Source organism: Hippocampus guttulatus, chromosome 10, assembly GCF_054856545.1.
Source record: "Hippocampus guttulatus isolate MCC_2025c chromosome 10, RoL_Hgut_1.0, whole genome shotgun sequence".
NCBI lineage: Eukaryota > Metazoa > Chordata > Actinopteri > Syngnathiformes > Syngnathidae > Hippocampus > Hippocampus guttulatus.
The window spans coordinates 11,514,492-11,530,519 of NC_141270.1; the positions used below are offsets into that span (position 1 = coordinate 11,514,492).

Here is a 16,028-nt window from a genome sequence, read left to right on the forward strand (position 1 = left end):
CGTTGCGGATCTAACTAACTGGAGCCTCCGAATCACCGTCCGTGATTGGTCATAGTTTGGTAGCGTCATTACGACGGTGTTTGTCGTTGGTTCAAATTGCCGTCAGTTAACTCCCCTCCCCTGGCCCCTCACATTTCCATGTGTATGCGATGATTCATTTCGCGTGATATTGTAGGATTCGTTCATGCGGAAAATCTGCATTTTGTCTGTTAATTCCACACCCGACGTTTGCTTTGAATATTTTTTAAATGTTTTAACCACGTTTAGGAAAGTGAATGATAAGTGTAGACGCGCCCTCTAGTAGTAGTATGCTGCAGATGAGCTCGGCTTCATGAACTCGCGCATTCCACTTTGACCACGAAGTGTCGCTGTATCCCTTCAAACAATACGAAAGGAATCGCAAACATCAGTTGTTTGGTTTGGAAGCCCCCAACTAGAAGCAAAATAAGAATAAAATTGAAAATAATTAACATTTGGCTTGTTCAATAACTTTAAATAATAATTATAATAATTACAAAATAATTCAAACCAATTGGCTGAGGCTATAATTAAAAATATTGCCATTACACACACACACACACACACACACACACACATACAACATTAATTACGATTCCAAAACGCATACTATGTGATTTACAGAACACTTTTGGCGTAATTAACCAAACATATGATGCTATTTCCACGCTGTAAGAAGGCTAGAAAGTGGAGATTGTAGCCTACATTAGTGGGAGGGATTCTTGCTGCAGCAAGCGACGTGTGGAATTTAGAGACCAAACTTTCCAGGAGTACCGAAACATCTTAGACACCTGATGAGCATCCCACTAAAACATTCCGAGTCCAACTGAAGGACGCTTGTTAGAATTATTATTAAATTGACTGTGAGGTGCCACAGCGTTTTTCCTAAAAGAGGAACAAATTAGTGACTGGACGTGGAGCTATGGGGCTGTCTTTTTGTTGCAGGTGTTTACTTTTGCTGTGTTTGACAGCTGCTCATAGCCGTGCTGCCGTTCAGGTAAGAATGTTTATCAGTTGTCTAACATGAACTTTGGAATTGGAAGTATTGGTTTCGAGCATTTTTTCTCAATTTTTTTGTGTGTGGCAATATCATATTCACAAAAATCATATCACGCGGTAGTGAGAGAGGCAAAATGAGTTTTGCTGCTGCATCTGGGTGGAAGATTCAGAATCCTCATTCCTTGTCAGCTGGAGGCACTCGCAACTACACAAGAAAAACTTTGTGCATTTGACTTTTAATGTCTAGGAGGTAGTTGCTGTTGTTGTAAGCCCCCCTCCTTACAAATAGGAGAACAGGAATTCAAGGTATGCCTCCCCTGAGAAATTGCTTCAATGAGCATGTGATTAATAAACCTTGCAGGAAGGATTAAATGCTATTTTGTACTGACTTGACATCTACTTTTGCTCTAGTAACTGATTGTAGCATCCGTTCAACTTTGATTTTGGCCATTCAGAATCACCCAAAAAGCTTACTGTCCTGTTGCCATGCAAAATATACAAAGGAACAGCATTTGGACTCACGTCCTAGAGACATCTGCCAGACAGATTTTGTCTTGTTGTGTTTGGGTTGCACTTAGAAAAGAGGTTGGAGCTGGATATTTTCTATCTGATTGAAAATATTGAATTAAGTTGAATACAAAACATTTGAGAGCCGATGACAAACAGAATCCACATTTCCTCCAATAAGATTATTAGTTTTTTAATGTCATTGTTGGATCAGCAAACCTGCATGGATAAACATCAAGTGGTTGGAGTGCTGCGACAGATGGAGAAGTTTCTGAAAGGCCAAGAGCTTCGATTCACAGAAGGCTTCCGGATCATGAAGTCAAAACTGGCAACACTGCAGAATTCTGTCTCCAAATTGCCTCAAGCGGACCAGTCAGCTGGTGAGTAATAAACTGTCACATCATCATCAAAACATCTATAATTGTAGTTTACAAGGGTGTAGGACTGTAACGTAGACTGCTGATATTTTGGTTATCTACATGAAAAGGGCAGCATATGCTAAGTATGTGGGTATACTAATACAGCTAACCCTGTATAAGGTTCACAAAGGGTTTGTACCTCTTTCTAGAGAAATGTTTAGGGCCCACTCAAAATCCCAACTTCAATTAGACATAAATGGGCATGCCTAAATGCTATGAGATTTTTTTTTAACATTTCAAACCCTAACCAAATTCAAATGAATTAATTCCAATGTTTATCCATTGTCACAAGCTGATGAGCATCGTTTCCACTAACAACAGGACTGCTAACAGAGAGTAACGAGTTTAAAAAAGCAGTCAGTACTGCCAACCTGGGGTTTTGCCGCAATATTTAGTGATTATTCCGACCGCTGTCCTATTTTCTTTTCCAAAGTGTCTAGCAAGTTTAATTCCAGTTATGAAAGAGACAACATGAGCTGAATAATTTTCACATTATTTTTTTTGTAAATCCCGTTGAGACGCTCATTTATATGAAAATTTGGCCTACATATAAAGCAGAGAGGAGGTTTAGGATCGATGGTTCACGGACCCACAGGGCTCCAGGGACCCCAGTTTAGGAACCGTTATAAGTCTTGGAATCGTGTAAATGCAAATGGGATTATCAACATGTTTATCAACAATTTATAAACACTTTATCAGGAACCCTTGTAACTTCGTGGCCATTTGGTTACAGTCATCACATGTGCAAATAGTGTAACAGACTTCCTGTAAGGTAATCCTTGTAAGGTTAAAAGACATCATACTACTGTATATGCAAACCTGCCAAATGATACAAAGTAATATTACGTATCTAGAATTCGTTCTTAATTCTTCTAGATATGACCCCAGATATCTGTTCTTGCGGAATTATTCATCCAAGAAATTCAAGGTCATCCGTCACTATTCAAATGAGGAAGTGGAATTGTGGGATTGTTGTGTTACTTGGCTGGTTTGTTAGTGAAAATCCAACCCATAACTCTGCATAGCTTTTAACTGGATGCCAAAATATGAAAAGGCAAATCGGTGAAATAAGGTGTTGTTTGGATTCGGTCATTCACAATTTGAAATCTAAAAACAAACAAACAAACAAGAACATTATGCCTTCCCTCCCTTGTTTCTGTGCGCACATTTTTCCCATGTGGTGTGGTTCTGTCATGAAGCTTATCCTGTTCATCTGGAAAACATTGAACTGCAAAATTGTTCTCGAGACACAAAAGAACAAAACTCTGAGTTGTTATTAAAGACTTTAGCACAAGCTTCATCGGTGCAGGAAGCTTAAATGTACCATAAAAGTCACATTTTTAGTGCATTTATAACGTTATGTAATATTAACACTGTATATTGTGCAGGCATTCAACTTTCCAGTCTGCTTAATGATGCGTTTTAGACTGCTCGGTGACACGTGTACATCCCCAGGCATCAAATGCCAGAGGATGTTTGGAGGCTTGTTGTTCTCCAGTGTTTTCAGCCTTCTTCTTCTTCTTTTTCTTTTTCTCCTCCTTCCTCCTCCTTCTTCTTCTTTTTCCAAGCCCCTACCACCTGTCAGCCCCTGGAAGAACTGGAGCACGGCACAAAGTTTGGATCCAAATACATAGCCGGACATGAGGTGCATTTTGCTTGCTCGCAGGGCTATCACCTCGTGGGCTCAGCCACACGTGTGTGCCAAGACAATGGAACCTGGAGCGGAGTGGACGCCGTGTGTAAAGGTGAGCCCGGATGGCACTTAACCTGCTACTGCTACAAATGAGGGGCGTATGAATGTAGGAGATTGAAATGCAGTTCCAATTGAACGTTCTATTTGATTCCAGTTCTGAACTTAATTCAATTCTGAGTTAAATCCAATTATATTCTAAATTCAATTTAGTTCACTTATTCATCCATCCAATTTATTCACATACAGCCAGCATGGAAGTCATACAAGTGGATCACTACACTATCGGGGACCCTCGTTTTACAGTCACAGTTTTTATTCACTTTCTTTATACTTCAAATTTTGTTCTAGTCAATACAAATTCCAGCTCTAATTCCAGTTTTGTTTCAAATCCGTTTGAAATTCAACTTTATTTGTCCACAGGGGACTAAATAAAGTTATGTTTTTCTGCATTCCGAAAAAATCCAGAATGCAGAGAAAGGTAGCCTTCACAATGCTTGGACATCTTTGACATTCTGCCAGAAGGCCTATAGTTAAATCTGGCATGGCAGCCAATGACTGAGAGCACAACAAACCACCTTTCTTTCATTCCACTGTGAATGGATTCCACAGCCAGCTTTGTGCCTCTATGTTGGGTAACTGTTAAGACCCTCTCTCCATTTTCTCCTCTCACTATCTCACTCATGTTTCTTAACAGTGGTGTCCCGTTAGATGAGATTCAGACCTGAAATGATATCCCAACTATGGTCTGATAGCGCCGAAGTATGCTAAGTATGCTTTTCATATCCCCATCAGCCTGCAGTGGCAGCACTTCCACAAAAAGCCCAAAATTTTCAACATGAGTTTATTGAGATTCACTCATAGAGCAGCAATAGAAGGCATGACCCTACAACAGTATTACACTATCTCTATTCGTGTTTTTTTAAATATCCGGCATTAATATGATAATTTTAGCCATGCTGAACGCTATTAACATAGTCGGGGGGGGGGGTGCGTTCAAATGAGTTTAAAAATATCCAACTGTGACTTCATTGCTCACTTTTGAACACTCTCAGAATGTGCAGAGCTGGTGTCAGTGATGAATACAATATCTTGATTTGCTCCACGCAGAAACGTTTTCAAGCTCGTGTAGAAAAAAAAAAAAGCATTATATTTACACTCATGTTACTTTGTCCACAAATGCTTTTGAGCACCTCAAAAGTGAGGTACAGGACCCATTTTGTTTGTTGAATGAACACTTTTTTTTATGACTATTAAGTGTGAAAACAATGCTTGAGTGACAGCACTCATGCAGCTGTTATTTCACTTTCACTGTGTTCAGTGGTCTAAACTGCAAAGATCAACAGATGATGAAGTACAGAAAAGAAAATATGAACATAATTTATGACGAGGCTGCATAACGAGTAAAATACACTAAAGCCAACAGACATTTACAGACTGCCCACATCCCTCTTGCAAGGAATATTTTATCAGAGTGCCCTGCGATTGTCTGGCAACCAGTTTATTATGTATCCCGCCTCTCGCTCAAAGTTAGCTGGGATTGGCTCCGGCACACCCGCAACTCTACTGAGGATATGCGGTACAGAGAATGGATTTCATAGGGATGTGTGCAATTTGGTTCTTTCTAGCTCAGGTCTATATGCGTGTTTATTCCCCCTTTCTACAGCCTTATTATTATCTAGTCATTTTCTTGTCTGCGGTGCTCCAATTGATGTAGTTTGTGCACATTTAAGCGGAAAGAATCATGTATCAGGAGAATTCACCAAAATGGACGAGTCCATTTGTAGACAGTGTGTAGCGAGACAGTTTAAATCTCAATGCCCAGAAAACTTTAAAAGTAACAGTGTAAGGGCATAGTCAATGTTTCCATCATATCATACTTTGAAGTTTGCTTTTTCTTTCTGGAATATCTGTATTGGATTTGACACTACAAGTGATGGAAACTAAGGACTTTGTTCTTCCGTTTCCTTTTGCTTGCTCCACCACAGCTGTCCAACCAAATTGTGTTTGGATTCTGTTTCCAGATGACTTAAAATGCATCACACCATATTTTTATAATTACATTTTTGTTCAATTGCCCGTATTCCATTTTGAACTGTTATATTTTCCTTTAAAGGCCAAATCAAGTGAAAACATTTCTTTACCATGCTATGTTCTATGCAGCCCCACTAGTCGAAACGCGATATTCTGATCGCCAGCACGTGGCAGTACAAGGCAAAATGGCCGCCCGCTGAGATGGATTATGGGTGGATCTTTCTCCTTAATTCATATTCCACAAACACAATATTAATTATCTTACCGCCTTGAGACTAGTGGGGACCCATAGAACATACAGTAAAGAAAGAAAATGCCTTGACTCTTCCTTTAAAATGTTGCAAGTGGAGTCACTGACTGTGTCGCTGTTGACACGCTTGACTTCAGTGCAGCTAGGCAGTGTGGGTTCAGCTCCCACTTAGTGAAAATGTGAATGTGAGTATAAATAGTTTCTGTCTTTTTCACAAGGCTTCAGATCCCATTAACCCTAGTAGGACACTACTAGGATTATCCATCAGGGTAGAAGGATACTTTATATTTGTGCTACCCTCTGTCCCCTCTGACTTCAGACGTCAGTGAATGTGCAAGTAACCCCTGCCAAAATGGAGGTACCTGCGTGGAAGGGGTCAATCAGTACAAATGCACCTGCTCACAGAACTGGAGTGGCTCTCACTGCCAGCACCACACTCAGACAGGTATGTTGCACTAAATAAATCACACCGCTCTTTCTTCGGCCGAATTATGCTGCATTCTTTATTGCAGCTCCTCCCGAGTGGAGTGTAATGAATGACCCAGCCTTCAGCCGAAAACCTCGCTGTGCCCAAGTGAAACAGGCCCGACACTGCAGCTGCGATGCAGGTTTCCACATGAGTGGCACCTCTGATAACAGCATCTGCCAAGGTGAGCTTCTTTTAAATGTAATGTATTACTTCATTACTGTCAAGATTTTGCTGACAAGACAAGGTCAGCATATGCAGTAGCAAGCGGTTCCTGCAGCTTGACATTTGGAGCAATTTCACTTGCTGACTTGTAAACGGTGCAAGAAAACATCCACTAAATGACTGAATCTTCGACTACTAATCAGTGGAGGCCAGTTTGGAACAAAACAAAATAATCCTATCGAGAGGTCACAAGCTGATTAGCATCCATTTAGGTCACAGTTCAGGTCCTTTTAGGATGTACAGTAATTCTGTGAGTGGGAAGGAACATGCAATCACAGTGGCATTGACATGAATTGTAAACAATGCTAAAAACGATTCAATGATGCTTTGTGAGCATCAACATACAGCACTTTGGTAAACGTCTAGTCCATTGCTTTGACGTAATCTTTGTAGGCTACTGCTCATACTTTCTGTAGGGGCATATTTGCGTAGTTTCTGAGGCTCGCTATGATACAATGGAGTGTAGTATATGATACTAGAGTGTCTATGATACTTAATTAATTTGAATTCCTATGATTCTGAATAAGGGACTTATAGTGGAGTGAAGGTTAACATGTTTGCCTCACAGGCAGCTCTCTCCCACATTTCTAACAGCAGGTTCGATGAGCTTAGTAAAAGACTCTCAATTGTCCATAGATATGGTCTAGCTCCCACATGACCCTAATGAGGACAAGTGCTATAGAAAATGGATGGATTGGGTAGTATTAGAAATTGAGAGTCATTTTATAGTGGTTGAACAGTTGAAACACATTAACAGAGTTTAAATAGCGTAAAATTTGCACTTGGAAGAGACTAAGATATTCAGAGCAAATTTTACTCCAAATCGGCAACCCTGCAGACGGAAACGGTCTTCCCATAATTTTGTTCCAGAACGTGATTTTAATATGGTGAATTTCCTCCATCCCAAACATTCCTGCCGTCCTGTGTACGGCAGCCCCGCATGGTCCTGAGAATGCCTGCGTTTTCCTGTTTTGCACAGATGTCAACGAGTGTGAAGTCTACCGTCTGGACCAGGGAGGGACGTTATGCATCCATGAATGTGTCAACGTCCCGGGTTCATACCACTGCTCATGTCCCAGTGGCTACAAGTTGCTCCCAGATGGGCGGAGCTGTGAGGGTGAGTGACAGGAGGGCACCAGGGACAAAGGCTCATTCACGAGGCTTTAACAGCTGCGGATCTGACTGGGTGTGTACTGTGTAGGACCAAAGGGGGTAACCTGTGATTTACCACGGTGCAAAGGTCCCAAACTCCTAGATTCTCCCCATGACCAATTTTTTTTTAACACAAAGTTTGTCCCTGGAATGAATGACCTCACCATTTCCCAGCAGAAAGGATCTTTAGGACATGAAGCATTTATGCGAGACTGACCCGAAAAACCAAATAAACAACTGGAGCTCAGCACCCGGCGCTCAGACTGTGGACGGTCTGGCTGCCGGCCCCGCACTCTACTTTCATGCCTCTGCTGTTTTGTCTTCCAGATGTGGACGAATGTTTAAACCAGCAGCACAACTGTAGCCGAGGAACGACGTGTATCAACACTGGGGGAGGCTTTCAGTGCGTCAACCCAGACTGTCCCCGTTCCCATGGCAACGTCACCTACGTCAAAACATCTCCCCTGTACGTGTACCTTTTTAACTTTTTCTTGCTGTTTTATCGTCCATGTTCCAGCAGCAGTCAACGGGCTCTTCATGTCGTGTTAGATGAGAATGGAAGAGTGGGCTCCTAGGGGGACACTTTGATTAATAGCAGGAAAAAGGAGAGTAAAATGTCAAGATTGCATTCAAATTTATTTATAACCCTCAAAACATGTCCAAGTTCCCCCGTGTAAATCGGGTCTGAATGTGGAGATTAGCTCGAGAAGAAGGTAGGGACTTCATTCATATTGGCACATTTTCTGTTACTTTTGGTCAACACAACCTGGACTAGATATAACAAAACCTACATGCCAGGATGGATCTAACGTGTAGAATGCAATGAAATTAATAACAGACTGCTGAGATACTTGATGCAATTGTGTGTGCAACTTTTCTACTCAGCATGATAATTTTCATCGTCTGAGAGTCAAGCAAAACGGCCCCTAATCAAGCAACACAATGGCTATTTATTATTATTATTATTTTGCCCATTTCATCAAGTCAGGGACAAGGCTTAAATAAGGGCATCAGAATACTAGAAACACTATTACTGTATACTGTAACATTTTGTTAAATGAATAAAATAATTATCATGGTAGGGGCCCCACTTTAAAACGTCTTGAATGGGATATCATGACCTTGTGCAAGTGTACAGAAAGTTGTGACTGGTGAGTGTATTTCATCATTATTAAGCTTGGAGCGCAACTCAAAGGAGGAAGACGAGATGATTGTACGCGCACACACAGAAGCCACATGAGAAGCCCCAAATTACAAAAATAAGATTTGCGGTTCAAGCTGTATAATAGTGAAGCAAACCATATGTGACAAGAGCATGCATACTCAGCAGAACAGCATTGCCAAACATTATTTTCTCTTCAATGCCGTCCAATTGCTGAGAAACATTACAACGTCTCTGTCAAGCCAAGCTGCCTGGTCTAAAGGACTGAAACATAGCACTGTATGCTCTTACTGAACCAGCAGTGTGGTCGAACACCGATGCCAGCAGAGGAGATGACTGAAGCTTTTGGCAGACCCTAACACGGACAAAGCAAAGCATTGCGTAGCTCTATAAGCCCAATCAGATGCTACATTCCAAACCATACAGCCCCACCAGACACAGAGATTCTACCTTTGCAAAATAAAAAGGCAAAGTTTGGATCGACTCTATCGGCGATATAGTGATTCAAAGATTTGTATATTATTCCGTGTAATCGTAGTTTGCAGTGGTGGACAACGGCGCTTCAAGAAATCTCTCAGTATGAGGCACGTTTTTGAGACAGCTCTCATCGTGGAGCTCATCAGATGCAGCTGTGCCTAATGAAGTGTCCAGCCACTGATCATTTGCAGCATGTTGGACGTCATCGTTGATTCTTCCTCACCGCATGATCATTTTCCACGCATTCCAAGTGATGCCAACTGAATGAAGCAATCATCTTAACAGGAAATTGAAAATGCCACACATTTCACATAATTTGCCAGAATTTATTGCTGCTACTTGGAGTGTAGCCACGTCACAATTGTAACTTTCCTTTTAAAACCCACGTATACACACACACACACACGAACACAAAGAAACGCCTGTTTTTCTGGTGTCTTTCAGTTGAAACAAAACAACAACCAGCCTTTAATTTGATAGGGATGTCATGGAACCGATTTCAGAAGTTGAAAGAAACATTTGTCCGCACATTAATACACGGTTACTTTTTTAAAAAGTTCTGACAACGTACACAAAGAAACTTTTCACAGCTTACGGAAATCTTTCATGATCTTCTAAGTAAGTGCTTGTATGTACAGTATGTGTGGCCTCTCCTCAAGGCTTAAAACTGAGTTTTGAACTCACTGGCTGTGTACGCTCCCACATGGGTATATTATTTATGTAACACTCATCAAGTACATCGCTGTACTATCAAGGGCACAGTGACCTGTCCCTCATAACGACTGTGTTGTACCAGGAAACCTATCGTAGTCTATACAGTGTTCCCCCACTACTTCGCGGCTCAGTTGGTGCGGCTTCGTTCTGCCACTTTATCTGTTGTGAGGAAATTATCCAATTATCCAATTATCCTCTGCATTGTGAGGCTGATGCGCTAACCGCTCAAGAACCGGGCGGAAATTAGTTTTACAAAAACCGACACCACGAACATTAGAGCTTGTCGTTCCCAAATTCTCCATTCCTGCATCGTGGGATATACTCCGAGCGCACTGCTACACTCGGACTGTTCGGAAAACCCAGAATGTTGTTAAACTATGCTGTTCGGTTATTCAGAATGCCCCAAAACACGGAGTACCAGTAGTTAAATTATTCAGCAGCATTATATTTCTTTGTTGTTTGTTTTGTATTGATATATGTTTTGGACTTTGTGTATACAGTCCGATAAAGTAAAAAAAAAAAAAAGATATAAGATGCAATGTAATGATGAAGTGTATTTTTAAGAATTTTTAGGGACAAATGATACAGTTAATAGCTGTGGCGGAGAGTTGGGGGCGGGGGTATGGAATATTTTATTTTTCCTGGGTGGGGTTTAGCCGAAAATAATTGAGAAGTACTGCTCTAAGGTGATGTGTTTCTATCTTGTATAGTCAGTGTGAGAGGAATCCCTGCCCCATGGAAAGCCGCTCCTGCCACCTCGCTCCAAAGACCGTCTCTTTCCACTACCTGTCCCTCCCGTCCAACGTACAGACGCCCGCCACCCTTTTCCGTATGGCCACCGCTGGAGCCCCCGGGCGCGCAGGGCCCGACAGCCTGCGCTTTGGCATTGTGGGAGGAAACATGCGGGGTATCTTTGTCATGCAGCGCTCAGACAGACAAACCGGCGAGCTGATCCTGGTCCAGCAACTGCGCGGGCCGCAGGAGATCACCGTGGATGTGGACATGTCGGAATATGCCGACCGCACTTTTCAGGCAAAGCATGTGGCCAGAGTCCACGTTCTGGTGTCACCCTACAACTTCTGAGGATGATGGGGATGGGGCGGATTAACTGATCGTTTGACCACCTTGATTACATTGCAGCAAGTCTGCAGGTCAGAGCGTGCTTCACTTTAAGATTTTTCTAGTGAAAGCAAGCAAACGTGTGTGAAGATATATTATTAATGTTATAAATTACAGTACACATGTGGCAGCACGAGAATGTCACTCAGTGACAAAGCACAGAACCTCCACAAGAGCCAAATAACCCTAAAAGGAGTCAACATCAAATTGTACACCCTCAAAGATCTCCATTGTCTTGCATGGTCTGCTTTCTCAAGAGCACGTCCTGAATTTGAATGCATAAAATATGATGTTGGAGTTGCAACGAGACAGCAATTTTCCAGTTGATTTTTCAAAACGTTCTGGACACATTCCCTTGGAAGAAAGATTTTTGAAAATATTCATTTGGACGAGCAAGACACTTTCCATGTCTCTCATTGCAAATTGGGAATCAATTGGAAAATTTGGGAACTTATTCTTTCAAACGCTAACACATGCCGGAATATATTAGCTTGCATAAAGCAGAATCCTTGTGTAATGGGAATCAGATTCCCATTACACTTGTGCCTCCAAAATAATCATTTTTCAGGAAATCCCCAAAACGACATGTTTTCTCAACCAGCGTCAAAGAGCTCAAGCTATTTCATATATATATAAATAAGTGAGTGTGTCTCTCTCTTTATATATATACTGTATATATATACCTGTGTATATATATATATATATATATAAAGAGAGAGACACACTCCCACCTAGGGACAATTTACAGTTTTCAATTAACCTGCTATGCATGTTTTTGGAATGTGGGAGGAAACCGGAGTACCCAGAGAAAACCCATAGTGGCACAGGGAGAACATGCGAACTCTACACAAGAAGCCTACAGCCAGGTTTAAACAAACGCCCTAATTACTATTAAGTATTTTTTTTTTCAAAAATGACAGTTTTTGTTCGAATGCACTGTCCCAAAATTATATATATATATATATATATATATATATACACACACACACACACATTTAAGTGCCCTCTGTTCCTCCCAAATGGTGACTTCATTGCTTTTAATTCCCAGTTATTTCCGTGGAAAATATCCAATTGCTTCATCAAAGAGCACCGTTGTGGAGAATAACATGATTGTTGCTACACAAGATGCCACGGTGTCCAGCCACCTTGTTTTAAGAATGATTGACAACTAGACACACGGGCATCTATAGTATTACTGTATATTTTGGATATTTTATTCCTGTTTCTTGTATTATCTTCCACCATATACTGTATATATAGGTACACTATTCATTCCTGCTAAGAGTATTTTGCTCTTTTAAAGAGTGGATGATCTGCAGTAGCAAGACATTTCATATTCTGTTCCACCCTTCACACATAGTACATGTATCTTGAAGGTAATAACAACCGGACAAGTTGAAACATTTTGTCTACATAAATGAAATAAACTCAGTGTAACATCTCAGCTTTTGTTAGTTATCTCACTCACTGCTGAACAGTGTGCCAGGGCTTGGTTTCAAGTTCGAGTTAGGCAGTGAAACCAAAGCAGAGGTCATTTATAAATCCTGGATAGTGATCAGATGTTCTCTGAATGCATGACAAGAGAGTATTCAGCACACTTTCAAAGCAGTTTGGAACTACTCCGAGACGAGGGAAGTGTCAAATATCTTAAAACACATCTCATTGTGTCTTTATTTTTTTTTTCAGTAAGACAGTAACAAGTTGTCTTCCTTCCCCCGTCCTCTCACATCTCCATCCTGGACGTGACATTTACACTCAAATGAAATTATATTTTTCCAGAGGAGGGCAGGGGGTTCATGCTCTTTATTTGGTTATTTGGACCACTTATTCCAAAAGATGGGCTGCCGTCTTGCATGATGTCATGTGAGACTTTGGAAAAGGTTGCTCGACATGAACTGACATGAGCTCAGTTCAGTGAGCACAGCATCAACTCTGGGCGTGTGTTTAGCTTTTTCTTTGGCAGTTTCTTTTTTTCATCTCCGAAAGATCAACCGCTATAAACAAGGGCTGTCAAGAGAAGGAGAAAGTCAGAAGAGAAGAAAAAGACTCACGGCAAGTTTTTAAAAGTGTAGCGTAACCAAACACGACTTCTTATTGAAGTTAAGGCAGTTTTAATTTCAACATTTTACAAGGGGAAACTTCCTTCTAAACTTGTGTGATGAGTAAGAATGTTGGAAAAAGTGTAAATTTAGCGCGCAAAATAGCTTCATAATTTGTCATTAAATGACAATAATAATTTGTTTTGTTGTTTGTTGTTCTAATGCAGCGGTTCGCAACTGTTGTCACTCTGTGACCCACAGATTCCTAGAGTTGAAAAGTCAAGATCCATTGTTAGAAACAATAACAGCTTTTTTTAAAATGCTAAAAATAGCCATTGAGCATACATGTACAGTGTATTTATATTTCTAAATGCACTTTCAAAAGATTTTATCATACCACCAAAAGCTTAATGCTAGCTTTGATGTCCATTAGCCAAAGTCTGAGCTGCACTGTATTTGTTTACAGAGTAGCTAGTGACTTGAGCACAAGTGAGTATCATTTCTTGACGCTTACCTACTATTGCATGTTCTATGTGGGAAATTGCCACGTCTCAGTACTGTTCTGAAAAGATCTAAAAATAAAAACGTTTTGATTTTTTTGTTTCTAGCTGTCCACGACCCACCGAAAATAAGTGAATGTGACTGTAAAGGGTTGTCCATCTATGTATCTTGTATACAGTGCATACAAACAGCCTCTACACTCCTGTTAGACTGCCAGGCAAATAAATAAATGAATTGGTCTCAATTTGGACAAAAAAAAAAAAAATTGGTACAAGTGTCAACACCCTCATCAATGGGAATCTGGCTTTGGTTCAGAATTACCGGTAACCAATCACATTCAACTCATGCCAAATGGGAGTCAACACGAACCTGCCGCCATTTAAAATGTCTGTGATTAACGCCCCCAAATAAAGTTAGCTGCTCATTTTGAAGTGACAATTTGAGAGCAAGCCATGATCCAGAGAGAGCTTCCACAGTATCAGACGGATCTTGTTGTTGAAAGATATCAATCAAGAAAAGGGTCCAAAAGAACTTCCAAAGTATCAAATGTACCATGGATCATAGTGGACGCAGTCATCATCAAGCAGAGAAAACATGGCACGACAGTGACATCACCAAGAACTGGATGTTCCTCCAAAATTGATGAATAGGCGAGAGGAAAACCATCCATGACGCTGCCAAACGGCCGACAGCATTGAAAGAGCTGCAAGAATCCATGACAAGTACTGGTGGTTGAGTACATTTGACAACAATCTCTCATCTTCTTCTTATAATTATGGGGTAGGGCGGCAAGATGGAAGGTTTATCTTAAAATAAAAGCATCCAGGCACAACAAAAGCATGGTTGAAATCTCCCTAACACTCGAGGGCAATCTGTTATGGCCTGATGGGAAAAAAAGGTTACATTTTTTTGGGCTATAAATCCACAGCATATGTTGGGCACAAGCAACAATACTCATCACTAAAGAAGACCACGCCTACATTGCCACGTATGGTGGCAGCATCATGCTTTGTGACTGTTTTTCTTTTCAGCTGGAACTGGGGATTTTAAATACTAGTCAGTGTTTGGACGCAACCACCAGGATTCAGCGAGAAAGTGAAAAATGCCAGGAAAAGCCTACTAGAACAGCTAAACTTTATTTTGAGTTATTCAGATGCCCATTACATGGTGGTAGGTGTGTGTTAACTTCCTTTGGATTCGTCTGAATGTGACTGATGATGAACGGGTTAATTATTTTTTACACTTGTATGACCACGAAGAATTTCTACCATAAAAGTATGGTAAAGTATTTCTACCATATAGCATTTGCAGCTAATAAAGAATGTATGAGAGTGGCTATTTTCATTTTTCAAAACTCCAAGGTCCAGGTCCACTCCAGGTCAAACAGCATCAGGTCCACTCCAGGTCAAACAGCATCCCATAACGACTTGTGTTCAACTTCAAAGGTTCTACTCTACACTCGTTATGGTGTGTTAGTTTTCAAGGCTTGGCCTCAAGGCACATGTTGCATCCATTCCGAATGGGAGGAAGGATGTTGCCAGAGACATTTGGAGAATGTCAGGCTTGCTAATGCAGGCCATTTGCTAGTGTGTGTGTGTGTTTGTGTGTGTGTGTGTGTCCGTGCGTGCGTGCGTGTGTGTGTGTGTGAGAGAGTGAGAGAGAGAGACAGAGGTGGTGAAAAGACACCTATAAGGCCTTGAGGCAAAGCCAGGTTCCAGTGTGTTTTGGCCTGCGGGTCTCAAATCTGCGGTGGCTTGAGTACAGGGGACAACGAGATAAGTAAGAAGCTACTAAATGCCAAGTTGATGCAGTTAACAAATTTGGGGAGTACTGCAACTCACTGAACATTTTCTATTGTTTAAATGTTATATATATATATTTTTTTATTTTGCTGAGAACCAATTCTTATTTTTTGCTGACAAAGAGTAAGCAAATAGAACTGGGCTTTTTTTTTTTTTTTTTTCAGTCAGTAAATCAGAAACTCAGCGGCCCGGTAGTCCAGTGGTTAGCACGTCGGCTTCACAGTGCAGAGGTACCGGGTTCAATTCCAGCTCCGGCCTCCCTGTGTGGAGTTTGCATGTTCTCCCCGGGCCTGCGTGGGTTTTCTCCGGGTGCTCCGGTTTCCTCCCACATTCCAGAAAACATGCATGGCAGGCTGATTGGACGCTCTAAATTGTCCCTAGGTGTGAGTGTGGGCGTGAATGGTTGTTCGTCTCTGTGTGCCCTGCGATTGGCTGGCAACTGATTCAGGGTGTC

The 16,028-nt window shown here is 41.2% G+C and overlaps 1 protein-coding gene across 1 annotated transcript; it reads left to right on the forward strand.

The window, feature by feature from the left end:
• The first annotated feature begins 98 nt into the window (after positions 1–98).
• On the forward strand, positions 99–12,676 carry fbln7 (fibulin 7). Its single transcript, XM_086121318.1, has 8 exons — positions 99–1,015; positions 1,739–1,904; positions 3,512–3,688; positions 6,237–6,362; positions 6,430–6,567; positions 7,588–7,725; positions 8,088–8,226; positions 10,824–12,676. Exons 1-8 carry the CDS (start codon positions 941–943, stop codon positions 11,194–11,196), a joined length of 1,332 nt encoding a protein of 443 aa, XP_085977444.1. The 5' UTR covers positions 99–940; the 3' UTR covers positions 11,197–12,676.
• Positions 12,677–16,028: the final 3,352 nt, after the last annotated feature.